Source organism: Macrosteles quadrilineatus, unplaced genomic scaffold, assembly GCF_028750875.1.
Source record: "Macrosteles quadrilineatus isolate MER2022 unplaced genomic scaffold, UCM_ALF_1.0 Scaffold_6__1_contigs__length_79288215, whole genome shotgun sequence".
NCBI classification, from domain to species: Eukaryota; Metazoa; Arthropoda; class Insecta; order Hemiptera; family Cicadellidae; genus Macrosteles; species Macrosteles quadrilineatus.
In genome coordinates, this window is record NW_026542599.1 from 75,201,621 (window position 1) to 75,228,565 (window position 26,945).

General features: G+C 35.3%; 2 protein-coding genes across 2 annotated transcripts in view; one reads left to right on the top strand and one right to left on the bottom strand.

The window, feature by feature from the left end:
• LOC128996395 (semaphorin-1A) overlaps positions 1–26,945 on the top strand; it is a 488,248-nt gene that overhangs the window by 189,673 nt on the left and 271,630 nt on the right. The window lies entirely within an intron of this gene.
• Positions 14,626–22,550, bottom strand: LOC128996397 (facilitated trehalose transporter Tret1-like). The gene is made up of 8 exons (XM_054421708.1): positions 22,446–22,550; positions 19,111–19,257; positions 17,560–17,839; positions 17,112–17,257; positions 16,640–16,812; positions 15,912–16,190; positions 15,612–15,806; positions 14,626–15,250 (listed from the first exon to the last, which is right to left on the bottom strand). The coding sequence occupies exons 2-8, from the start codon at positions 19,157–19,159 to the stop codon at positions 14,954–14,956; spliced, it is 1,419 nt and encodes a 472-aa protein (XP_054277683.1). The 5' UTR covers positions 19,160–19,257; positions 22,446–22,550; the 3' UTR covers positions 14,626–14,953.

Genomic DNA, 26,945 nt, shown 5'->3' on the forward strand with positions numbered 1-26,945 from the left:
GGTTTTGTAAATATACTTGATTTTTACAGTTCCATATTATTTTCAATATCTTTGTCGCAGCAAACATGAAGGCTAGTCAAATTCCTTGTCTATTTAATTGGGTTACTTGAACAGGGTTTATGAATGGAAATATACGAGTACGTGGATTTTTTGGAATGAAATACATTTATGCGGTTCAAGGATTGATACTTCTGGTAAATATACCGTATCTGAATAACGAGTAATTTAGTATATGAGGCTAAACCTACAAAAATAAATAATTTACAGCTTTCAATTTATTACATCCTGGGATAACATGGAGATAGTTTACCGAAGCATTTACTTATTTTAGCAACCAAAGAGTTGTGGATGAAAATCACTAATTTTATAATATTATCTCTTTAACTCGAGCAGTATCGTGAAGATTATTTTCTATTATTCATCATCCTATTATGTATTTTCATGTATAAAAACTTGTATGGATGAACGTACCATAGTTCCATGGTGTAGTAGCTTCTGGATCACTAATTTTAAGCAAAATGGTAAAAAAGACCACTCGACGAAGCAAGGTAACCTAAACATCAGCCTTATAAGTTTGATTTACCTACAAGATTTTCCTATTGTACATCAATATCGATCCAGTGATAATTTTTTTTCGTTTCGCGGGGGTGTGAACCCCATTAGTGTCCCAAGGGCGGCACATTAGCTACCATTAGCTACCCCTGCTAATAGCTAATCATATAGTGTAGTTCACCTTGTGCCAATTTGCATTAAGGAATTGGCTGTTTGTTCAATTCAATTATCCGCCCCCTTTTTCAACCCCCCCCCCCCCCCCCGCGGAGATATCGCCCCGGGATTAACATCATGGCACTGATGAAATGTTGTTTTAAGTCTAACGATTTATTTGCTTCCCGCGATTAGCTAGGTGTAGGACGGTCGTTATTTCGTCAGCCCTCAGCTGATCATTATTTTGGTTTAGTATTTCGTAATTTATATTTAATTTGTTATATAAGTTGGAGAATTAACCTATTCATAAATTAGTAATTCACTAAATGTATGTTGTCTGAATATGTTAGCAGGATAGTGCTGTATGAAGAAAAATACAGTCCACCAGTTACTTTAGGCCCTATAGTGGTGAAATATACTATTTCAGAATTTACGTTCTGCATAAGTTGTTTATAATTGCATTTTAGGTACCACTATATGTGAAGTGTAAGTTTGTCTTGCACATTGGATGGGCATGGTTTGTTTATTGTTTTAAATGGTTATTTTGTTTCCTTTTGCATATAAATGTCCCTAGTTCGATTTCAAGCGAGATTGATTTCAAATGTGGATGCCATATCTCGTTGTGGTAATAACAATACCAGGGTTTAGAATGTTTTCTTACAGTAAGCCACATGCCAATAATTGTGTTGGTAAAAACAGAATCAATACACACAATGTTGTGTTTAGTTTAACTGTTATGATGATTTTTAAAAACACCCCTTTCCAGGTAATGTGCTTTAAGTTAGACAACGTTAACTTGTCTAAACCAACTAAAGGTGGAATACATCAACGTGTTGAGTTAAAGCTCGAATACACTCGTGTGAGTTTTCCTTTGACGTCATCAAACTGTTAACTCATTAACTTGCGTCTTCGGCTCAAGTGCTTTCGCATGCCTCTTCCAAAGGTTACAGTAATAATATTGGTACATATTGTTATAGATACATTATATTGTGACGAATCAGGTATTGTTTAACGTATCGTAGTTTTAAAATGTTTCCATTGGGAAATAAAGCAATTTTCTGCGAATCCATCGATTATTAAAATTCCATGGGCTTAGTTTCCTTACCTTACGGTACATAAATCATACTGATTTTCTCCCTTTTACTAAGTTTTTGACTACGTTAATAGTAGGAAAACGTCATTGCTTATATTCCAGCTGTTTCAACTGACATTTATATTACAGATGAAATATTCTTACTTCATGGCTTCATGGTATATCAACGCTGGCTGTCCAAGTTTGAACGTGTGTAGTTATAAGTGTAGCGGGTGTTATCCGACATTCTGGTCGTGTCATTGGTTGATATGCCAGACGCGTACTCAACTCACTTTCTAGTTTGGCGGAAACTTTGGACAAATTGCCATCCCCCTCCCATACAGCAAGTGTACGGCCCTGTCCCTGGTATTGGTTTGGCTTAAGTTGAGATTAAGTTTACTCGCCAAGATGTTGTATAACAAATTATAAAGTGATTAGGTTATCTTCGTAAATAATTGCATTAAGAAAGCATAGTAATGAATTTTTCTGTTTTTCTTTTCAAAATGTACGGGTGTTGTTATCTTAGTAAATATTTATTCGAAGCTAATCCGGCTCGAAGGACCAAAATATTAAAGTGGTTTATTTAGATTTGGAAACATTCAGCTTATTTGGCATTGGTGCAACTATTTTACAAAAGAACAGCTGTAACTCAAGATTATGGATGTATAGGTGATAACAATCGTAGATGATTTTATTTCGTTTTACACTATTTTTTTAGCTTCATAACATTCTGTATTGGGATTCAAGTAGGGCATATAAGTAGGCGTTTTTGTTAACTTTTGTGAAAGTGCTTCAGTACATGTTTGAATTTTAATGTCGTTGCAAAATAGAAATGCCGATCACGTATTGTATTTATTTCAGATAGATAAACATTTAGTTATTATGTGGGCGAGCAGAATTGCATAAAAAGCTCGAAAACGAACGTTGGTATAGTTGAATAAATACAATGAGCATTGTTTGTATCGTTAATATAATCACAACTTGATGTATATTGTTTCTTATGTGAAAGATTTTTACCGACTTGTCTATTTTGCAGAAACGTAAGTATCTAATTAAATTTTAGCATTACCTGAGAGTCTCATAAGTTATACACCGGAGCTATAATACTATTATTAACACTATTATGTGATAACTTGTTTTATATTGTGGTATTTACAATATAATGTAATTTAAACCAAGTTTATTAGTTTTTACAGTGTAATTAGTTTTAACCAATTAATAATTTTTTTGCTGTGTAATGTACTGTACCAACAAAAGTTGTAAAGTCGCTGTGTATTTATCGGCCCAAAAACGAATAATACTGTAAACCGATGTGGTATTGACAATTTAATTTTCACAATATCATTAAATTATTGTAAATATTAATGGAGGATTATCGGTGAAAGTGTATTACATTGTTAAACATATGTTTACGTAAGCGCAGCCTGTCTGTTATAACACGTGATGTTGTCAGTCTCTATACGCAGCCTGCGCCTGACAGCCTCACTAAGTGATTTGGCTACAGCGGTGTACTGCGTGCATTGCCTATGTTGTGGCACGTTGAGTCTCCTCAGGCGCCGACGATAGGATTTATAATATAAAATTATCTATGTACGAGTATTAAGAAAAAATATTTGCACGATCCTAGTAATTGAGGAATCGTTTACTTGTGTTGGAATATTTTACAGGACAAAATGATGGATATATATTTAAAATGTTTAATTTGTATAAAAATTATTTCTATCACCTGGAAGTTAATTGTCTTACCGTTGTTGCTTATGGCGTGATTAGGCATGATTTACTAGGGTAAATGAGTAACATTGAAAATAATTTGGAAAAAAATCTTAATTAAGTTTCACACGTTAAATAGGAATTTGTTTACTCGTTTGTCGATGGATTATGTCGACAAATAGTACTCGTGAAGAAAATATGTTAAAATCTCACTATCGGATGGTGTTATTTTTCCTTGTTTGTTGCTGGAATTACTTTTCAAAAGGCCCATGTTTCAAAATATTTTTAAGACATTTTCTAAAATTATTTTCAACTGTGTATTTGCTTAGTTTACTAAACACCCAAGGAGAGTATATTTCACAGAGACGTTTTTAAAATTATTTTTTGCTGGCGTAAAAAAGTCAGTGTATTTTTTAGCAAAATCGTATTTTTAAGCAATTGAATCTATAAGGTTTTCTGCAAGTTGTCCGTTGCTAGATTTCAGTCGTTATACAACTCAGCGGTGGTTTCATCCCCATTGAACATTCAGCGTCGATTCCCGCCGTGAGTGACAGACAATTTAGTCTATCAGCTGGTAGTGACGTCAGCTGGGATTAATTTAATGTTATCTCAGATACAACGCGGCTTAGGGAAATGTTCGGGAGGTACTGACTATTTTATGTGGTCCATGTAAACAAATTGATAGATAGTTTGGCTCGTTTGGTTTGATTGTGTGGTGTGCTAATTTTACTTTTTCAGTCATACATAGTGTGGTGTGGTGATATTTTTTTTTTAATTTCGAAAAGAAAACATATTTTTTTAAGGGGTTATTTGTCAATTGATAATTGACAAATGTGAATAAACTTGCAACCGGTAAAAATGCGTATATACAATTTAGCTGACTCATTAAAACCATGGGGCAATCATTTTCATTTCAGCATCGTGATGATGAATATTGATTTTATGTCCACTCTGGCCCGTTTGTGCTATTTTAGATAAGTATTATTATTTTTATTCACAATAGTGTGTATATTTATATGTGTATTTCTATTTTAATTGTTTAACCCGCTACCGTTTTTAACTCAGCTTCCTTGCCTTTATTTATGCTATTTATGCTTACCTATAAATACTACCTGAGAATAAAGAGTCTATAACACTACATAGGAAATTACTTACGAAATACACGAAACGACTAGTAAAACCTTTTTACCCCTTTATATAGAAACTACTTTTTACTTTATACCTTCACGTCCTATGGCGTTTGACTCTTATCATCGGATTTTACGGGATTCGAACATAAGGGTTGATGACTGAAGGCCTTCGTTTTCCCTTATACTAGTTCCCAAAGATAATAATAATATTACAGATTACAACATATAATTGAGCTACATCAACAGTAAATGCTAATATGTCAATATTGTAACAACCCAACCGTTCCGCCAAGTTGCACTTTTTACAAAAAAACGTAGTTTAATTTCAGCTCGTGTAATGGAATATTTCACCTGAAAACGTAACACGTTTAAATAAAGGGCGAGCGTATTAGCTGGCTTGTTAACGAGGGCGTATTACGGTGAAGCTAAAAACTGATGAAACCTCCTCTGACGTCATTACACTGCGATGCGATTATCTACCGCATAACTGCACACGACCGCTTTCTTCGAGCTGCTGGTGAAATGTAGGCCTACCTAGGGTTTGTCGTAGTTTTGGCAGTATTTGTATATTTTATCGAACAGTAATTTTTTATTTTAATTTTAAAGAACGTCGTTCGTGCTAATACATTTGACTGTCATTGTTTGTTCAAGTAGATTGCTCTTTGGATTTGTGTAGAGCTAGGAATACTGGGACGCATTAAGAGCGATTGTTGGGAAAAAAGGGTCACGGGAAATTGAAACTTTACAAAAATATCAAAATTATGAAAATACCCAATTCTTATTTAGAGTCGTCGTCAAGTAGAGCGAAAATAACAAAATATTTTGTAATATGATGTATTACTTTACGATTAGTGGTCACAGAGAAAATGCCAAAATACTGTTAATTTAAAATTCTAATTTAGTTCCTACAGAGAAAAGAAAGCTGTTGTAGTTTGTTTGTTTCGTCCTAAGCTATTAACCCAAAAAAAAAACTCGTTTTATTAACTTTCCGGTAAAAATAAATCTAAGCGTCGGTTACATCTAATGTGTGTTAAATGTGTTATTGGGGAATATATTTGAGAAGTTGAAACAAGTATTTTAGTCAATATTTAATCAGACCAATGGAAATTCTAAGTTTGCCGGTTTGCTGCGGTGCTTGTGTTAGTATTTAGTTTCCGTGTACAATGGTATTAATTGGTTACCGTGTACAGTTACATGATGTAATAGAATTTCGTTTTAGTTCAAGTAACAGCGTTAGTTCAGTGATACATGATAGATTCAATTGTATTTTAGTTTGCCATTGTTTTATTGAGTACGTTGATTACGTTTTTTTACACTTTTTATCGAACTCCTACAAAGTGAGAACTGGTTTGTAATTTCTTCTTGTGTTTTTAATTTTGACTTACATCATTTTTCTTTGTTTCAGGTATGCTCTACGATATATTGTCCTGTTTACGTAAGTAGCAGTTGTCTAGCAGTTTTATATTTTTACAAATATTCCATATAGGGAATAAGCTAAAACTGAAGACCTCGTGGTAAGAGGGGCCCGGGACCGTACTCTTTAATCTGTGCATAACACACAACATACTAGAGCTGAAAGCAGACGTCCCATAAGCGAGTTTCCTCTTACAGTACTTCTTTGTTGAAAATCCTATAATGACTGGACGTCGAGGAGGCGTTACAGGCAGTGTGTGGTAATTGGGAATTACCGAGGAGCTTGTTACGCTCTCGTAACGCGTCTTCACTGGGTAATTACTGGCAATTACTTCTATCCAATTACGTTTTACGCCTCATACGGCGTATTATCTATCCGTAACCTAAACTGATTATGAAGTAATTGACAGCCTTGCATCGCGTTTGCAACTGATTTGGTTGATGAGGAAGTTAGGCAATTAAACGCGTTTAATTGGTTATTTAATTGGAGGAGAGTATGCTTGCTATGTTTAGAAATGAACAAAACTATGCCTAATAAACTATTTGTTTTTAAAATATTATTTTGTATTTAATTTGTAAAATATAAAAAAATTACATTCGTGTGACATGTTTTTGTGGCGTCCCTTTTTAAAGATTTTATTGATCCAAATGAGCTTTGTTTTACATTATAAAATGTGTTAGGAGGAATTTTGTCTTTCGACTTTGATAAGTTCAGTGTTGTAGTTTGATCGGATTTATAGCGATTTTCGGAAAGTGACAAATGGTCTGTTTAAACTATTTGATTATCTGTAGACTTAACTGTATACCTTTGAAGGTGGAGGATAACATTACATTTATTATGTTAATTAAATTAATTAATTAATGTTAATTAATTATGGATCGACTTTAACCAATTTCTCATTATGATATAAACCACACAGTTGAATCAGACTTTTACAAATTGTCGCTGAAGCCTAAAATCATATTTACACCGTAGTATTAGTTTTAGTCATAATATGTTTAATGTAAAGTAGCTCTGACAGTTCTAAAAGTATAAATAATTGGAGTAGTCAACAGAAATAAGTAATAACATGAGCACACTTTCCCCTTGATCAATTTAACTGCCTTTTTTAAACTGGAATAATTTTAACACTCACATAAAACTAATCAATCCGTATTCAATGGTTGTACTTTAATATTACCTAAAATAAACAATGATGATTTAGATGCAAAAGTGTTCAAACGTACATGAGATAAGTTAACTGTTTGCGAACGTGCATTAAGTACGCTATTATCTATTTTTAGGTTTTCCTTAAAAATTGCATTGCAGGTCGTATTTAAGTTGTAAAGGGTGTTAACTATTTCAGTAATAAATTTCGCTCTAATGAGCTTCCTTGGGTAAACTAATAAAATAAGACTAACGCTGCATTTTGCCGTTGAGATGAATATCTCAGTTCCGGTAACCCCCCCCCCTCCCCCCCTCATAACCTCTCTCTCTACCGGATAAGATTAACGCCATTCCCCCCCCCCCCTCTTGTAACTCGTAACTCCACTTATTGACTACTCTTGCTCCATTGGTAATGCTGCTTTAACTATCTGTGATGAGGTTAAAAGTCGCTCTGAGAATATATCAGTGGAATTTGTAAGTGATTCTTTACCATCTATCTTCAACTTTCCGATACCAGTGTGGTATCTGAAAGTACGAAAATGCGTCAAATAACACTTTTGTTATAATATATTTCAACTTGTACTGTTAACTCGCAAGACGGTAAATACATGTAAAAGAAGGTGAGTGGTGATCGATTTCGATTGGACACTCCAATCATCATCAGACCCAATAGGCTAATAACATGACAACGAATGACCCAGCATTGGCCTATTGGGTCTGGTGATGATTGGAGTGTCCGATCGAAATCGATCACCACTTGCCAACTTTTATATGTATTTACCGTCTTGTGAAGAAACAATTTAAGTGTAAATATTTCACAACAACGTGGTATTTGACGTATTTTTGTACTTGCAGGTAGTTTAATAACGCGTACGATGCTGACCAAGAAGTTATCTAAGAGTGGTATATATTTATTGGGGGGGGGGGGGGGGTTTAACTTCCCGGATTAGCTAGTAATTATATTTTCCTTATAAATTAATTTTATAAAAGCTATAGTCATTTTTTTGCATTTTAAATATTTGAAAACCTAAGTTTGATTTTAAATACGATTTAAATATAAAATAAAAAACTTCTGGATCGGTGTTATACGTTAAGTAATCTATTTATCCTGTTTGAATAGACCATATGGATAGTGGTTGAACGCTTATCATGTTGAAACAATTTGTTATAGCATCACAAATTCAAAACTCGATATTTTCAAGTTAGTAGACAAAAGATTTTTCTTAAAACATATGAAACATCCGAAATAACGTTTAAAGGTTTTGAAAAAAATGTTCGATAAGTTTAGATGAAACTGTATAGGCTCCATATATGTACAATCACACAACACAGCTGTTTCTTGTTAATGTTAATGTTGTCTGATCATTGACATTCCATGACTTTTTAAATAAACTAAAAAATAAAATTATACATCTAGGTTTTTTAGTCAATTTACTTCAAACGATTATTGAATGTGACCAAAGAGAATTTTTTATTTACTTTGCCACAACCCATAAAGTAATGTAGATCAGTTAAAACCCTTTAACGTGTGACAGCCGTTATATTGCTACGGTTACTACAAGACTAGTTGCAGCAATAAAGACGATTCACAAACATTACAATGTTTTTATGGGTTTAACTGCAAATAACGCAAACTGTGATTTGTACTATGCATTCAGTGCACCGTTCTTGTACGGTAATATCACTGCACTTATTGTGCTGTTTATACATTTTGCCCATTAAGGGGTAACCGAAATTTATAGATGTTTAATCACCGATTAATTTGGTTTCTTATTTCTTGTTTGCTATATTTTTTGAGTACTTGTAATTAAATTAGTAGTTCTTTCCATTTGTATTCAATGCCATTGGATTTTAGACTACATCAAATTTACACAGGTTGACAGGGTTTTGCCCTTTCATCCATATAAAACCATATCAGACTGGGTCTGTTTTTAAAAAGCCGGTGGCCAGTGATCCGTAGTTCGGTTGTTTTTCTCTTTTGCATGCCAACGAAATGTCTACCAACGCATCTACAAGCAATCCATCATGAAACCTTCTAGGCCTTACATTCTAAAATTGTTTTTACTACCATACATTTAAGAGCAGAAATCTCTTCTCTATTTATCTATGCTTCTACACAGTGGCGAAAGAATATATCACTGTGTACGCCTTGAATTAAAAGGTATGTATGTGTATTTATATGTCAACCGCTGTTGTAGGGACACTTTAATTTTTATAATTACTGTTGATGATTTTATTTTGATTTATCTAAGAAGTTTTTAGCGGATTAAAATAAATATAAACCCCCCGTTTTATACACAGTTAAATGTCTCACTCAATAACTTTTGTTACCTATTTCAACGGGTAAGAGGGCAGTAAAAGATAATTGTATCAATATCAGGATTATTACGTCGTCCGCAGAGCTGAAAGAATAACCGGGTCGATAAAAGGTCGTCATGAAGGAATTCAATAACACTCGTCGGCAAACGTAAACTCGAGTTTAGTGCAGATCTTAATTGAGATTTCCTTTGGCCCTGGAAAGAGGTTAATATGAGGTCGCAAAATACTGGCTATTTGTGTGACAGTTTTGTATTGTTTGTAATTTCTTTTATAACATTTTGGATTGAAAATCGATTTTGACCTTAATGGCTTCCAATAGTAAACTGTGAAACATATGTATCCGGTAGATGACGCTGTTGGATTGGCGAAGGTAGTGGCTGACGTTTCGGGTTCGTTGCACCACCCATCGTCAGGACACACTAAAGTAGTTTGCGTATTCAAAGACGCGGTCTAGTGTGACCAAGATTTGACAATGTGTTACGGTAATTGTATTGAACAACAAAGCATAGGGTTAAAACCTTGTCCCCAGCATTTTCAGCTTCATTTAGTAAAAATCGTAAAATATATTACACAAGTAGTACCATCCTATTTTATCGAGCTGATTTAAGCTCTGGACGTAAGAAAGAGCTGAGAAGTGGGTTGGAGGCGCTCGCGGCTGTGCTGAGTGCTGAGGTCGTTATTCATCTTAGTTGACAACGACCAAACGACCAGAGCTGCAAACGGCGAATGTTAACTGAATCGTGTGATTTTTGTTAGTATACAATATTTGTGAAGTCCAATGTACTTTGACTAAATTATGCCATTGGTAAATCTTTGACTTGAGACACACTTACGGGAAATAGTCGTTTTGTCTCCATGTTGCTGTTTTGTGTTTCGCTGGCTAGTGTGTTTTATAAGGATGTAGTTTGATTGAGGCCCCATTAGAATGTGCTGCTGAAAAACCTCGTTTGTTAATGCGAGTTGCTTAGTGCCTAATTAGACAATGATAATCAATTGTTTCTTAATTAGATACAATTCCTCTTGTATTATCACAATTTGCAACACTGTGGCACACGATTTGTACACAAGCAAAGGCCACTCTAATTGTTAACTTTTCCTTAAATGTTTCCCTAAATTGATAACTATTTCAATAAAAAAGTAAGTTGTAAAAATATTATTGTATTTTATTATTAAGTTTTTAGCATGGACTAATAAAAAAAACGATGTTGAACTAACACTGTTACTAATTCAAATGGAACGCAATGAAATCTGCAAATCATAAACTCTTGCGTAACAAAATCTTGTCTTGTTAGATAAGCTGTTCATGTACAACGTACTAAACATTTTGTATCCATCCATAATCTACCCAATACAAATTCAATCTGATAAAGAGCGATAAAAGAGACTTATGTGCGTTATGAAAGTTTCGAAAACTCCTAAAGAAAGTTTAACTATCCGACATGATGGTGTCATAAAGTCGCCATAAAACATATTGACATTTATTTGCGCAAGATGCGCAAGTCCTCCTTATTGCGAATATTTCGATGTCTTCTTCTAACGTGAAATTGCTAAAGGGTTGTCGAGTTGTGCATGTATAAGTCAATTTGTTTATACATTTATTAGTTGGTTTATTGTATTGAATGATACGTATGAACTAAACAATAATTCTTGGGGGTTCATAATAGCTCAATAGTTTGGACTCATAATAGTTTTATTTGGATTTAATTTTTTTAACGCTCTTAAACCCTTTTGTAGATTAATGGTGATAAAAAATTACCTAAAACAAAAATAGTCAAATAATACTTGTAAATTATACAATTTACACTTATACCGTTTACTAGACGGTTAGTAGATGTAAAAGATGGTAAGTGGGGATTGATTTCGATTGGACACTCCAATCATCATCAGACCCAATAGACCAGTGTCATGAATGATTCTTCTATTGGGTCTGATGATGTTTGGAGTTTGGGGTGTCTGATGATTTGATTATGCATTGAAATCAATCACCACTTTATAATTTGTTTATGTTTTTACCGTTTTGTGAGTAAACAGTACAAGTGTAAATACATTATTACCAGTGTTATTTCACTATTTTATGTACTTTCAGATAATTTGAGAACACGTGTACGATGCTGATCAAGAAGTTATTCTAAAACACAATACTACATTTTTCAAATAGTATGAATACATTTTACTTTACAAAATTACTAGGTAATCAATTTAATACATGAAAAGGCACATTCTAAAATTCACCCTAGTTACACTGGCTCTTATTTAATTTGTTGTTAGAAATTTTTTAAGAAAATTATTTTCCTTAGCTACTTTTAATTTGAAATTGAATGTTTAAAGAGAATGAAGTCCAAGGCAATAAAACAGCGTAATCTAACTGAAGCCTATAAAATCACGAGTCGTTTACGTGTTTGGAGTTAATGACAATGGACGGCTGAGTTTTACCCAACTAGAGTTTAAATCACTTTTCCGGGTCTATTTTATGCAGCGTATTTTTATTTGTTAGAATACTGTATTACATTTTCCCGATTCAATGCAATTTTTGTACAAATTATGCAATAAGCTACGACGGTTTAAACAATGTTTTAGAATTTGAATGTATTATTTGAGAGTTTTAATTATTTTGTTCGCCAAGATTTAGCCTATTTTTGTAAAATATTGTCGGTAACACATTTTTTTGATATCGTACATTACCATTTCTGTTCTTAGTAATTGTATATTGACCAGCACTTCATTGGGCAAAAACAGTTTATTTAATGTTTTTCGTCGGTTTAAGAGTCCTTTCTTTTCAAAATACCTATATAGTACAACTACAGTACCTTTAAAGTTCGAACAAGTAACGGATGAATATTGAAGTTAACGAATAATAAAATATTTGTATTAACTGTAACTGTTTGATCAAATTTGTAAACCTAGCTTTCATTTACACGGCGATAAAATTACAATCAAGAATCAACGTTTTGGATGTACTTTGTTTTCTTTTCTATACAATATTGATTTCCACCTTTCCCCTCATAAACTCATTCCTTGGTAAAAAAACCGGACTAATCTTAACTATGTCGAAAGTAGAAAGGATTGAAGATTTATTTATTTAAATAAATAAGATGTATGTCACTTTTCATCACGTTAACGTATTGCCTACTGCAAAAGTTATCGTATGCTTAAACTGGTTATAGTTTTAGCTTCATGTTATTATAGTTATATCCTGATTATCATATGTAAATCCAAATTACGTTTTAGCTCGTCGTTATCGTCAAAGATACAAGACAAGACATCGCAAAGAACCCCGTTAACGATAATCGTAACATCAGGTACTTCATAGGAAATGCACTGGTTGTTTCTTGTATTATGACATCGTTCGGTTTGTAAGTTTCAATATCTGTGTTCGCCCCGTTTATAATTTTCAATCTTTCCACATTGTACCGCTTACGAGTTTCAATTTGTTGACATTGTACCTTGGTTTATAAGTTTGGATTTTCAATTAGTTGGCATAGTTGAAAGAGTAAATTTCGTTATGTCGTTCAATTGTTTCTAATGCCATAAAAGGTATATAACACATATTTAACACCAAGTCTAGATCAATATAGTGAGTTTGCAGTAAAAAAACCGAATACATAAATGCAGTATAATATGATAGGTCTTCATATCTTATGGCAGGCAAACCTAAAACAAGACGTACAAATATTACAATGTCTCCTTATAATATTTACGATATACTGTACTGTACTGTACTGTATGTACTGTACTGAGTAATAAAAACATTAGGTTTAGTTTAAAAATAGTTATACTTACTGTATGTTACTTGTTTGGAATATGTTATTGAGGAATTGAAATTTTGGTGGAAAATTTGATTAAATTAGTTTTTCATCAAGCAATTTATTTTAACATTTAGGTTAATAAAAACATAATGTTCAGCAAGCCCTAGAGAAGATTTTATTTCCAGTTTAGTTAATCAACAGATAATAAGGAAGTTGATTAAGACTCTTTCCCGACACATTGTTGGAAACTGCTGAATTCATTTAAAATCAGTCTTAACATAAGAAAATCTAAGTTCCAATATGGCACGAGCCATAATGCAACCAATAACTATTGTATTTAGACTATTGTATTAGATTAACAAAACTAGTTTCTTTTCTCTTTGTCGTAAATCACGTGTGTTCCAAGACTCGCGTGGGACCAGCGCGCAGTAAAGAGTTTACATGCCGTTGTATTTCCTCTGGTTTATGGTATATTTTATGGCTACAATATCTGACATCTTTCTTTCCTCATTTCATCTTGGCTTGTTTCCTTCATGAGCCGTTATAAAGAAACTAGTTGTGCAACCGCAACAAAATGTCTGCATGGTTTGCTTATGTCTTAAGATTCAATATATCGTAATTTTTTGAAGTAATGAATTTTCTTATGTTACATTTTGTTTGAATTTATACATTTGAACTCTATCTTAGTTAAAGTTTTGTAAATGCTTAATTTTACATCATCGAAACTTCACTATTATTTTAAGAATATTACCCTAGTTTATCAATTTATATCCCTTGGGAGCTTTTACTTCGTTTTACTGTCCTGGAAGAGGCAGCTCGTTTTGAGGTTTATATGAAGTTTTTATTTGTAAAAATTTTTTTGCGGATTCTTCAAAAGAAAAATGGATAATGCGGTGGACTACAATATATTGCATCTAAGAAGATATGTTTACATGAACGTCTTTAATGAAACATTTTATGGTAGATTGAAGAAATTTAACACTGTATACCTTTAAAAATTAAGTAATTATTTATTTAGATGAGTTTTTGGGATCACTACTACAACAATGCATTAATATAATAGATTGTAAATATTCTATTCGGTTTGAAGGTAAAGAGAAATAGGCTAAATAAACGTAATAGAATAAATGCAATGTAATAAATAAATCATATTCTACATTTTATCTGCTCAATATTGCCAGTAATCAAGATGAATTAAATCACGCACTATTCCTCACAATGCTCCTTTTTGTTAAAGCTTTACATAATTCATACATGTCTAAAAGTATAATGCAATGATAGCATGAATAAAAGATAGCTCAATGCTAAACAAGTGTCCAGTAGGAAAACAACTTGACTATTCTTCCTTATACAATGACAAACTAGCATTTGAAATTTTGTACGTTTTTTTTTAATTCCTTCCAAAATTTATTTATTAATGAATTATAGTTATGTTTTAGGATACGAAGTGCACAAAATGGTTGTACGCATATTTTTGTGGCTTTTGTACCGACACTTCTTTGTTAGGTATATAAGCAATGTAGTAAGTAATGTAGTAGGTATTTTACTTTGTAGTAATTAACAAATACTTATAAGTCATGTACCTTGTTTAGAAAGTTTGTTAAGCTACGTCAATAAACCCTTCCATTCAGACAAATGTCCTCCAAATGAGTGAAAGGGTGTTGAAATTAGTTACTAGTTTACACTGAACAAAATTTTGATGTCCAACCATCTATCGTTGGTCTATTTCTTGCGTCTTTTGCTTCTTTTTCTCTTGTTTCCTTATCGTGAGCTCGGACAGCTCGATTTGAATGTCCTCCAGAGTTCGGTCCTTGGTTTCTATGACGACGGCCAGGGAGAAATATACGCCGAAGAGGCAGCTGACGCTGAATACGGCGTAGCTGACGTAGAACCCTGCGAGCTCGCCGATGTTGAAGTACGTCTTGTTGGTGATGAAGGAGGTTAAGAAGCCGGTAGCAGTAGTGACACCTGAGGCGAGACCACGGGTGTTGGATGGGAACATCTCTCCCTGTGAGACACATTACATTGCTTTACACTTTGAAAAATAACAGACTGTGACAGCCTAATAGTTTGGAAGTGCACGTATGCTCTCGTTTTAACGTGCGACAGTTTTGTGACCACGGTGTTCAACCTTTTAGATACTAATACTAACACATTCCTTTCACTGAGAACAGACTAGAGTCCGAAATCACTAGAACCACTGCATCAAATCCGAAATGTCGGCAATTGGAACATCGTCAATTCCATAAGCGGTCATTACTTAAGGACCAAAATTTATTGAAACCTTTATGAACCGACAGTGGAAGCCTTAAAGAGTTGGACCGTACATCTTGTGAGAAAACAAGTTTAGAGTGCAGTAAACAACCAACCTGTATCATAGGAGGAATGCATCCCAGACCGATGGGATAGAAGATGCTGAAAATCATGAAGCTGAGCAATGGAAACCAAGCGATGCTCATGGCGTCATAGGAAGTGTTGCTGTCGAGATAGAACCATCCAGCGACCATAGCGTGACCAAGGGCGCAACCGAGGCAGGACACGACTAGTAGTATCCGTCGACCTGTCTGGAAACAGCAAAGATATACTTGTAAACTCGAAAAAGCCTAGGAAAATATTTCGTCAAGTCTTAAGAGTTGGATAGTAATCTAAACTACGATTTCAAGACTTACCCAGTTAACGAGGAACGTTGAAGCAAACCCGAACACAATCCAGGTGAAGCACAAGAGCATGGCGCTGTCGTCTGACGTGAAGCCGCCAATCGGCGGTATCGCTTCTGAGGCGTACGCCATCACCACGCCGATACCAGACATACGCTGCAGCACGGCCAGCATCTCAGCTATCAGCAGCGCCTTGCGGTTGCCAGCCGTGGACACCAGGTTCTTCAGACGACCTTTGTTCTGCATGTCAGCTAACACCGCCTTCTCGATCACCGACAGGTCGTTTTCTATCTAGGGGTTGCCAACTCTGAGGATTAGTGTACAGTGCGAACCTGCATAAAGCTAATATTGGCTTATAAATTCTCAAAGGTTTGTGTACTTTATTCAATGCTGCTGGACCTGTTTATGATTGATATCAATGTTTGGCTTTAAGTTGTGAAAATTATACTTACTTAATTAGGTGATTTGGCTTCCTAATGCCATTACAAAGTGTTCTCCTTCTGTCACTATTCGTCACGTATACGTGCAACGATTCTTAATTTTTCACTCTCTCTACTTGGTCTTAGATGATATGTTTTGCAAACATCGTACTTTGTTAAGGGATTTCGATTTCTGAAAGCTACTGTCATCCCAGGTCGTATTTGGCCACCTTTCTTAAAGTAGAAATATATGGATATTGAATATCTTACTCTTCACTATTTGACGTAAAGTTATGACGATTTGTTTTGCAAATTACTTACTTCATTTGGTGACTCGGCGCTTCGAAGCCACGCTAGAGTCTTTCCAGCACGTTCCCTATCATTTTTCATCAGGTAGAAATAAGGCGATTCTGGTATGAAGAACAGGAGTAGGAAGAAAGCAGCGGGAACACAAGCAGATATGTAGGCAAGCTCAGTGTACGAGACTTTCGGCCCTGGGCATAAAATACATGTTGTTAATGGTACAGTTACACAGATTGCATTAGCTCACTGTAGTTGTATTGATATAGAATTTTACATAGGCCTAACGTAACGTTTTGTGAATGTAGCAAATTTAGAAAAACGTTTTTCTGATTCTTTTGAGCCATAGCCCTTACATATTTTTGTAGGAAAGAAATGAACCTACGGAAATATATAAATTGTCCCTTTAACTTCAGGATAAACGTTCTCTTCAAGAATCAGAATAAAATTTTATTTGTGAAATGAAAGTAAAACAAGCTCCTGTCACACGTACCTATGCAATACTCGAACATGATGCCCATGTAGGCGATCAACATGAAGAGTGTGTTGAGAGCCCCGCGTACTTCTGGTTCTGCTATTTCACACAGGTAGATTGGCAAAACGGTGTAGGCGGTGCCTCCCCACACGCCGCCGAGGAACCTAATGTTGAATAGGTGATGTAAAATGACTGTAAAAGGGTAAGTAAAATATGTTTGTTCCAAGGTATACACAGATTAGAAGTACAGTACTTAGGATGAATTTCACAAAGCCTGTAAAACATTCTACGAGCGATTCTTAAGGAACAGGTTAAATTATTATTGATTTGATGATAAAGTCTGTCAGTATTTCGTACGGTTAGTTGCATTTGCATCTTGTGCTCCTTACATACTAACACGAAATTTGTCAAAAAATATCCCCTAGTATGCTGTATGCTTAGGGTAGAGTCTATGTATACAACTTACCGTGCGATGTAGACACCCGTGGGACTCTTGACTGTGGCGAGTATAATCCATGAGGCCAGGGCGACTGAGGTGAGCATCATGAGTGTGAGGCGACGTCCTAGACAGTTCATGAGCCACCCGGCGGCTACGGGACTCACGGTGGACCCTATGTAGACCACTGCCACCATCCATGAGATTTGGTCTTCAGTCATGAAGACTTCGGAGTCTGGTGTTGTCATGTGTTCCATCGCTGGTGATGGCCAGCCGGAGTACATCCCAATCATGAATAGAGCAATGGTTGCTGAGGAGTTTTAAAATAAGATTAGTAAGTTTTTAAAGTTTCCCATCCGAAATTTATGCTTTACATGGAAACTTATAAAACCTAATGGGAAGTGGAAATGTTTGTAGATTTTCATGTGGTTAACCTGAGTGGACTATGAGAAATGTATCCTAGATAAGACAATTAGAAGATTAGAATACATACTTAGTGTTCATACCTACAAGTTGAGGGCCTACAAGGCACGTGCCATCTTAAGTGATTCATAAGCCTGCGAGTACTGTAGGAAACTGATTGGCTCTCGCACACTCATTGTTTGCCATGAATGGAAGACGATATAAGGAAGCCGTGGAGTTGGAACCGGAAAGAGGTAACCACTGAACCCTTGTCTTATTGTCGGTAGAAAGCGAAGGAAATGGAATACATCAATGAGGTGTCTGACGTTCATAGTGAGAAGAAAAGGGGAGAATGGCGATGATGATTGTTGATGATGGTATAATCCGAAAGCACTAGCACCTTAGGACATATAATAGAATATAATAGAATAACGTGTCCTGACCTAATGAAATGCGATCCTAAGTATACTAATAATTAATCCAGAAAGAACCATGATGTAGGAGGAGATTACACGTGTAAGTCTATTTATTAATCATGACTTTTCTCAATAAAGAAGAATTGATCTTTTAGATGAAGGAAGTTGTAACCCTTACTTGCTATTTAAACTGGGCAACTGTATTTTCTATTTTGACAGAAATGTCAAAACTTCCAGATATATTTTATACTTAAATTTTCAATTTCATCATATTGTTCAGCTTAGTTGTTGTGCTGGTTCATGATATTTTTATGTTCTCATCAAATATTTACCAGGAGCTTGAAATTAAATTCTTGTTGTTGGTCCATTTATTTTTATTTCTACACTTATCACCTTTAACTAATGTTTAGATGTTATGGATAGAGAGAGTTCCTCGTAAAACTTTGCGTTAGAAATATTTAACATTTTCCAATTATTTACATTTTCCAATCTGTTTGTTACTCCTGAAGTACCTTTATTTTGTTTAGTCCCTGTCTTGGTATTGGCCAACGTCCTCTTTTAGCATTGTCAGTAACGTTGTGTATATTGATAATTTTATAGAGCAATAATCTATGTGCGGTTAGGCTTTTACCAATCCCTAGACTCTAGAGGGCTAAGATTTATACATTTACACCTTCAAACTATAAGAACGGGATCGGATTTAAAAGTAATATTAGTTAACAAAGGCAGTATATATTATCAACATTTGAAAATTAATACTCACATATGATTGCAGCCATCCACTGTCGATGGAATTTCTTTTTCTCCTCCATCTGCGCAGGAGAAATAATAACGCACTTTTGTGTTTCAAAGGTTACTCAGGCCGTACGTGATCCCCCTCCCCCCAAATATCCTTGTGAAGTTCTGGTACCTAAGTAATGGAGCTAGATGTATTAGAGACATCATTTAAATATGCATATTATGCTTGGTTATTATAATTTCCTAGAGTATAACGTCTCTTAGGTAGGCGTTCCGAGGTTTAAATATGAATTTACCATCTTATTTTCAGAACTGTTGGGATTTTGAATAGGAGTAAATCTTTTTACGAAATACAACCCGTACAAATTAGTGTTAATTTACTGATCCAATAGTGATTCAAATATCCTAATCATGTTTTTGTTGTTGCAGGTATGGACTTTAAGAACATTTAGAAGCACTTGAACCATCATGGTAAGCTTGTTGTTAAAAAACACGAAATATTGTATCATTTTATGCTTTCGTGTTTTTTTCCAAGTCATATTTTGTATCAATCTCGTTTCAAAAAAAATATTGATTCATTTCGTAGTACAGTATTTCAGGTATAGATAAGACGAATTCAATGCACGATGTAGGGAAGTTCTGTGTGCAAGAGAACTTTCCTGCATAAAGTGCATGAGATAAAACTGTGTCAGACTTGCCGGAGATAGAGGAACTTGTCTTGTTTGTATGAAATGTCACGGGAGTTGTGCAAAACTATGGCTCACGTGTTAATAGTTGTTGAAAGACAATGTTAGAACTTTTTAAGAGTCTCTTTTACCTTTGAAATGTTTGTTATCAGTACGCAAGTTCTGTAGGCATCTTTCATACATATTTTCAAAAACTTGGTACTTCATTTTGGATTTAAGTTTATATCATTGGAACTTTGTGAAAACTTTCTATATTGACGTGTACAACATTCCCTTTGCCAGCAAATGACCTATTTCCTCAGTACATGTTATTATGTACAGGTTAATTCCACTAATTAAAATCGTTTTTGAAAATAGAAAGTGTTTCTCATAGTTAAGTAAGCCGTAGACAAATTGTGTTGGACTATTGGATTTGATAACGACTATGCTATACATTACATTTCATTACAGGTGGTTACAATTATGCAAGTGCAGACGATTACAAAGTATGCACGCCCTAGGTCTACGTCAGTGATGATTATGTAAGGCACTATCAGCTGGAGCTGTATTTACTTTGATTGAAGATTTTCTTTTAATTTGGTGATGAGAACGTGTTAGAAAATTTAGTTATTGTGACTGGAGATTTTATGTGTCATTTTTTTTGCACAAAAAGTCTATGAGACCTTTAAGCTCTGAGAGCCTTGTATGATAATTAGAAACACAAGCAAACGTTGTGCCACGTTTAAAAATGCTATTCTGAAAAATAATACAATTCAGCATAAAACATGGGTTTTAAATATAAAGAATCCTAGAGCAGTAGAAAATAATTGTATATTTCATCACTAGGGCCTAAAGTGACTCTTTTCGACACATACGTAAATATGTGTTTTCGTGCGTTGCAGGTATAAGATAGCCTTTTTACTCGATAGGGAGTAAAAATCAGCTGTTGCCAACTCAGTGCTAAATTTTGATTGTAAAAGTTGTGTGTATCGATTGCTCAATGGATTTTAGTGAATTGTTGTCTTATCCTACTAATATTATAAATGAGAAAGTTTGGATGTATGGATGTATGGATGTATGGATGTATGTTTGTGACAAGTGAACGCGAAAAATACTGGTCGGATTGGGCTGAAATTTGGCATGATGATAGCTCACATTCCCGATTAACATATAGGCATATTCTTATTTCAAAAATCCTTTCGGGCTCCGCCCCAGTGGCTCTGGAGTTTCCCATGTTAACCTTATGAGAAATGAAATTATTGAATCTTAACAGCTGTTTCAATTAAACAAGTTGGTTCTGTTCTGTGATGTTCAATAGCATTAAAGTTACAAAAATTACCAACAGGGTGCAGCACTATTATTTCTTTTACATTTATGACAACAGCTAATTTGCAACCAAAAGGTGAGTGAGCGTAGCGAACGAACTTCAACCTGGAGGCGAGTTAGCGTAGAGAACGAGCTAACCTGAAGGCAAGTGAGCGCAGCGAACGAGCTCCAACCTAAAGGTGAGTGAGCGTAGCGAACGAGCTCCAACCTAAAGGTGAGTGAGCGTAGCGAACAAACTTCATCCAGGACGTGATTGAGCCATGCGAACGAGATAATCTTGAAAATTAAGAAGTTAAACGGGACAAAGCCCGCGGGTTACAGCTAGTTGTAAATAGTTCGACATATCGATAGTATAATGTTCACGAACACAATTGTAATAGATGAAACTATTGAATCAATTACTAAACAGCAAAGTTAAATTGAAAACAAGATAGTGAGAGGTTTTCTTTAAATGAGAACTTTTTCAGTTTGGTAACTTAGTTTGTTTAAATAATGGTGCAATTTCACGAATATCATAGTTCATCATATGGGCAAAAAATGTCTTTTCAACCCTCGCTCGTAAAACTTGAGCTTGGGTCGAAATAGTCACTTTAGGCCCTAGTGATGAAATATGCTATTACTGCAGCAACAGGATTAGAGGGTCGTAAACAGCTGATTTCACTGTAGTTGCCATTCAATCTTTATCACTGTAAATCCTACTTCCATTATAAAGGTCAAAGTAATTATGTCATTGTAATACAAACATATCAAGAGTATTGCGATAAATCCCTTGATAGCCGTAAGATATATAAGAAATTTAAATATAAATGGCATGATTGTCTGTGCTGGCAGATGATTTCTTACCAATCCAATACTGCCCGTTGTGACAAATGAAATAAGAGGATATTAGATAAAAAAATTATGATTCTAAGTCGAACGAAATATGACAGAAGCTGAATTTTGATCATAAACATTATGTAGGTTGGTCTAAAAGGAGTAGTCTGAAAATTTTTGAATAGTTCTTTAGGGGAGGATGGTTAGCTTTGTAATCTATATTATTTTACAAAACAAATGCACGTATGACCTATGATATTTAATGAACCTATGTCCTTTTTATTAAAAATAATATCAGTAATGTATTTATATACATGACTGGGTTTATAAACGTAAATGTATGTTTTTATTTAAATTAATACAAGCACATTACGATTATTTGTGATTGTAGTTTGTGATGAAACAAATCAACATAGTGAAATATGGATAATTTTGCAGAAACAATTTAGACAGGTTTTTTGATTTGTATGAATTCAAAGATAACTTAATGCATGGCATTTATATTTTCACTGGGTAATTTAAAATTTTAAAAACAAGAAAATCATTAAAGCAATACCTGAACGGACGTGTAGATATCACAAATTCAGTATAAAAAACAGTTCCTAAAACGAGCAAGAAAAAACTCGTTATTAAATGGCAGAAACTTGTGCTAGCAATCCTCAGTTACTATTCCGAATAGAATAGACTCGAAGTTAAAAAAAAAAAAAATTGAAACGTAGGCTACTCTAATGCGCGAGACTATTATATGTCGACAGCTGGGATGGCTGGAACGCGCACCACTACAGCTGGTACAGTACAACATGAGGTTTGATATTGCCCCACCTAGACAGAGTGCGACTACGATGTAATTACTCATGTATTAACTCATTAAACTGCTGTGAAATGTTGATTTAAGTATGTAAAGCGTTATGCTGGTTTCGTACTATCGGGGCATTGCGGGCGGGGCCTTTGAATAACCCTACTTCTGCCTTTAATTTACTGATTTTCCTGGATTCTGAAATAATAAATTTTGACGGATTGAAAAAGACTATGAAATAATTTTATTGAACTTGATTTAAATAATAATTATTTAGTACTCTTACACATTTATTTAGGAATACTTTTTGTGCATAGTATTACTTTTATGATATACTAGCTGTGTACCCGTTCTACGCACGGGGATCTTATAATATTCAGTTGAAACCTTCTTATATAAAGAACAGCAGTTGGTTTGCATATTTTAAGATATGCTGGCCAAACTATTATACATAGCTTCATTTTATGTTGTTTTTTGTTGTTCCGGATCGGTATGACAATCAATAAAAGGTTAAATTACCTCTGTGTCTGCCGGTCGATCCTATAACGGTAGGCTTACTTTTATTTTTACTATCTGATCTCGTTTGCATGGCTCAATCACGTCCTGGTTGAAGTTCGTTCGCTACGCTCACTCACCTGTATGTTGGAGCTCGTTCGCTGCGCTCACTTTCCTTCAGGTTAGCTCGTTCGCTACGCTCACTTGCCTTCAGGTTAGCTCGTTCGCTACGCTCACTCGCCTCCAGGTTGCAAATTAGCTGTTGTCATAAATGTAAAAGAAATAATAGTGCTAGTGCTGCACCCTGTTGGTAATCCTTGTAACTTTAATGCTATTGAACATCACAGAACAGAACCAACTTGTTTAATTGAAACAGCTGTTAAGATTCAATAATTTCATTTCTCATAAGGTTAACATGGGCTTCCAGAAATTCCACGTCAAAAATCGACAAAAACTTGATTTTCAAGGGTTTACTGTTAAATATCTAACTGTCTCATATTCGATGAAATACGTCTAAAACCATCTCATATATGTATAGTATTTGGAAAATAAGTTTCAGGCGGGACAGTGCTATAGTTATTGAGGAGTAGTTGTAATAAAGTGCGTATTTTAGCGTTACCAAGAGAATGACAGATAGACAGACAGACAGACAGACAGACAGACAGACAGAAATTGAGATAAGGTTTGATTCGGTTTCTCTGACCTATGAAATGTAAAAATAACCAAAAAGTTCATTATTCTAAGCAATGTACAGACAAAACTCTAATTTTATTTATATAGATTATGGCTGACAAAAACCTTTTCATAAAAGTATCTCGAGAGATATACTACAATGGCTCCTAAGAATATGTATAATGTAGCTTGCTGAGACATAAAACATATTAGGTTGGTTTTTATTGTTATTAGTTATAATTATATTCCATGTGTATGAAGATACACACCTAACATGTATAGACAATCTGATTTGAAAGAGTTTTTCTATCTATTCAGTAGCCCACTTTAAAGATTTTATTAGCAGTTACTTGTTCAGTCACTAAACCCTGTTATTGAGACAAATTTCCTGCAAATGAGTGAACAGGAGTTGAAATAAGTTAAGTGACACTGAAAAAGTTCAGATACACAACAATTTATCTTTGGTCTATTTATCGTGTGTTTTTCGTCTTTTTCTCGTTCTTTCTCATCGTGAACTCGGACAGCCCGACTTGAATGTCCTCCAGACTTCGGTCCTTGGTTTCTATGACGACGGCAAGGGAGAAATATACGCCGTAGAGGCAGCTGACGCAGAATATGGCGTAGTTGACGTAGATGCCTGCGACCTCGCCGAGGTTGAAGTACATCTTGTTGGTGATGAAGGATGTGAGAGAGATGATAGCAGAAGTGACGCCAGAAGCGAGTCCACGGGTGTTGGCTGGGAACATCTCTCCCTGTTGACAAATTATATGCATAAGCTTAGAAATCCGCGTACAAACAACAATACACTTTAACGGATTGATCTAAGTTGTTGCTGGGGAATAGACTTCAGGTATTTGGGACATCTAAAGGTGATCCCAAGACTAGCTAGAAACTGATGTTATTGCTTTTGAAATAAAACTACTTTCCTCCAAGATAAAACAGTGTCTGGTAGTACATGTTTGTTCTCGAGTTGATGAAGACGGTGATGGTGTAGTTGGCGACGTTTTGGATGCAATAAAGCAGTCCACTCTCAAGACACTTCCTAACATTAACATTCCTTCAATGAGAATAGGCTGCGAAATAACTAGTGTCTTGAAAATTGACTGCATCAATTGATCCGAAACGTAGGTATCTGCATAGTCTTTGACTTCATCTAAGCAGTCGTTAAACTAAGACCAAAATTTACCACTTTTTAGGAATTAACATTGCCATTGGAAGGCATAAAGAGTTATATATTGTGAGAAAACAAGTAAACGGTGCAGCAACCAACCAACCTGTATCATACTAGGAATGCATCCCAGACCGATGGGATAGAAGATGCTGAAGATGACGAAGCTGAGCAATGGAAACCAAGTGATGCTCATGGCGTCATAGGAAGTGTTGCTGTCGAGATAGAACCATCCAGCGACCATAGCGTTGCCGAAGGCGCAACCGAGGCAGGACACGGCTAGTAGTATCCGTCGACCTGTCTGGAAATAGCAAAGATATACTTGTAAACTCGAAAAAGTCTAGGAAAAGATTTCGACAAGTTTTAAGAGTTAGATGGTGATCCAGACTATGAATACAAGACTTACCCAGTTAACAAGGAACGTTGAAGCAAACCCGAACACAATCCAGATTAAGCACAAGAACGCGGCGCAGTCGTTGGACGTGAAGCCGCCAGTCTGCGGGATCGCTGCTGAGGCGTACGCCATCACCACGCTGATACCAGACATGCGCTGCAGCACGGCCAGCATCTCAGCTATCAGCAGCGCCTTGCGGTTGCCAGCCGTGGACACCAGGTCCTTCAGACGACCTTTGTTTTGCATGTCAGCGATCACAGCCTTCTCGATCACCGTCAGGTCGTTTTCTATCTAGAAGTTTTAACGTAGATGATTAGTGTAAAGTTCGAACTTGCTCATATCTGATTGATTCTCTTTGATTGACAAAGGACTGATTGATTCTTGGCTAGTGCATTTTATTTAACGCTGCTGGACCAGTTTGATTGATATCAAAGTTTGGCTTTAAGCTGTGAACCTTGGTACGCACTTCACTGGTTGATATGGCTTTCTAAGGCCATTACAAAGTTTTCCCCTTCTGTCACTATTCGTCACGTAGACGTACTACGATTAATGATTTTTCATTTTCACTTTTTTGTACTAAGATGATTTGTTTTGCAAATAACCTACTTTATTTGGTGATTTTGCTTTAGAAAAGCTAATTCCCTAATGCCTCTTTTTTGACCACCTTTCATCGAGTAGAAATTTTTGGATACTTAATTTTTTACTTTTCACTATTTGACCTAGAATTTTGCAAATTACTTACTTCATTTGGTGACTCGGCGCTTCGAAGCCACCTTAGAACCTTTCCAGCACGTTTCCTGTCATTTTTCATCAGGTAGAAATAAGGCGATTCTGGTATGAAGAACAGGAGTAGGAAGAAAACAGCGGGAACACAAGCAGATATGTAGCTAAGCTCAGTGTACGAGACTTTCGGCCCTGGGCATAAAATACGAGTTGGCATTGTTACAATTGAAGAGATTGCATTTGCTTATTGTAGTCGTACGAAGAAAGAGTTTACATGACGTCATGAATTAAAGATGCAGCAAATACATAAAACGATTCTTTGAAGGATGTGTATTAACCAGAAAAACATTAATATTCTCCTCAAGATGAACCAGATATAAAATTATATTTTTGACAAGACAGTCAAACAAGTTGCTTCTATACGTACCTATACAATACTCGAACATGATTCCCATGTAGGCGATCAACATGAAGAGTGTGTTGAGAGCCCCGCGTACTTCTGGTTCTGCTATTTCACACAGGTAGATTGGCAAAACGGTGTAGGCGGTGCCTCCCCACACGCCGCCGAGGAACCTAATGTTGAATAGGTGGTGAGTGTTTGAAATATGTTTGTTCTAAGGTATACACAGATTAGAAGTCTTAGGACGAATTTCACAAAGCCTGTAAAACATTTTACGAGAGATTCTTAAGTAACAGGTTAAATTATTATTAATTTGATGATAAAAGTCAGTCTGTCTTTCGTACGGTTAGTTGCATTTGCATCTTGTGCTCCTTACATAACACGAAATCTGTCAAACAAAATTCTCCT

What these genes read in the sequence shown, in the direction of transcription:
- LOC128996397 (XM_054421708.1), bottom strand. Translation starts at nt 19,159, where the DNA reads ATGGAGGAGAAAAAGAAATTCCATCGACAGTGGATGGCTGCAATCATA. An exon ending in ACGGGTGTCTACATCGCACG is followed by an intron (nt 17,258 to 17,559) that starts GTAAGTTGTATA and finishes ATTCAACATTAG; the next exon opens with GTTCCTCGGCGGCGTGTGGG. An exon ending in GCGCCGAGTCACCAAATGAA is followed by an intron (nt 16,191 to 16,639) that starts GTAAGTAATTTG and finishes GGCAACCCCTAG; the next exon opens with ATAGAAAACGACCTGTCGGT.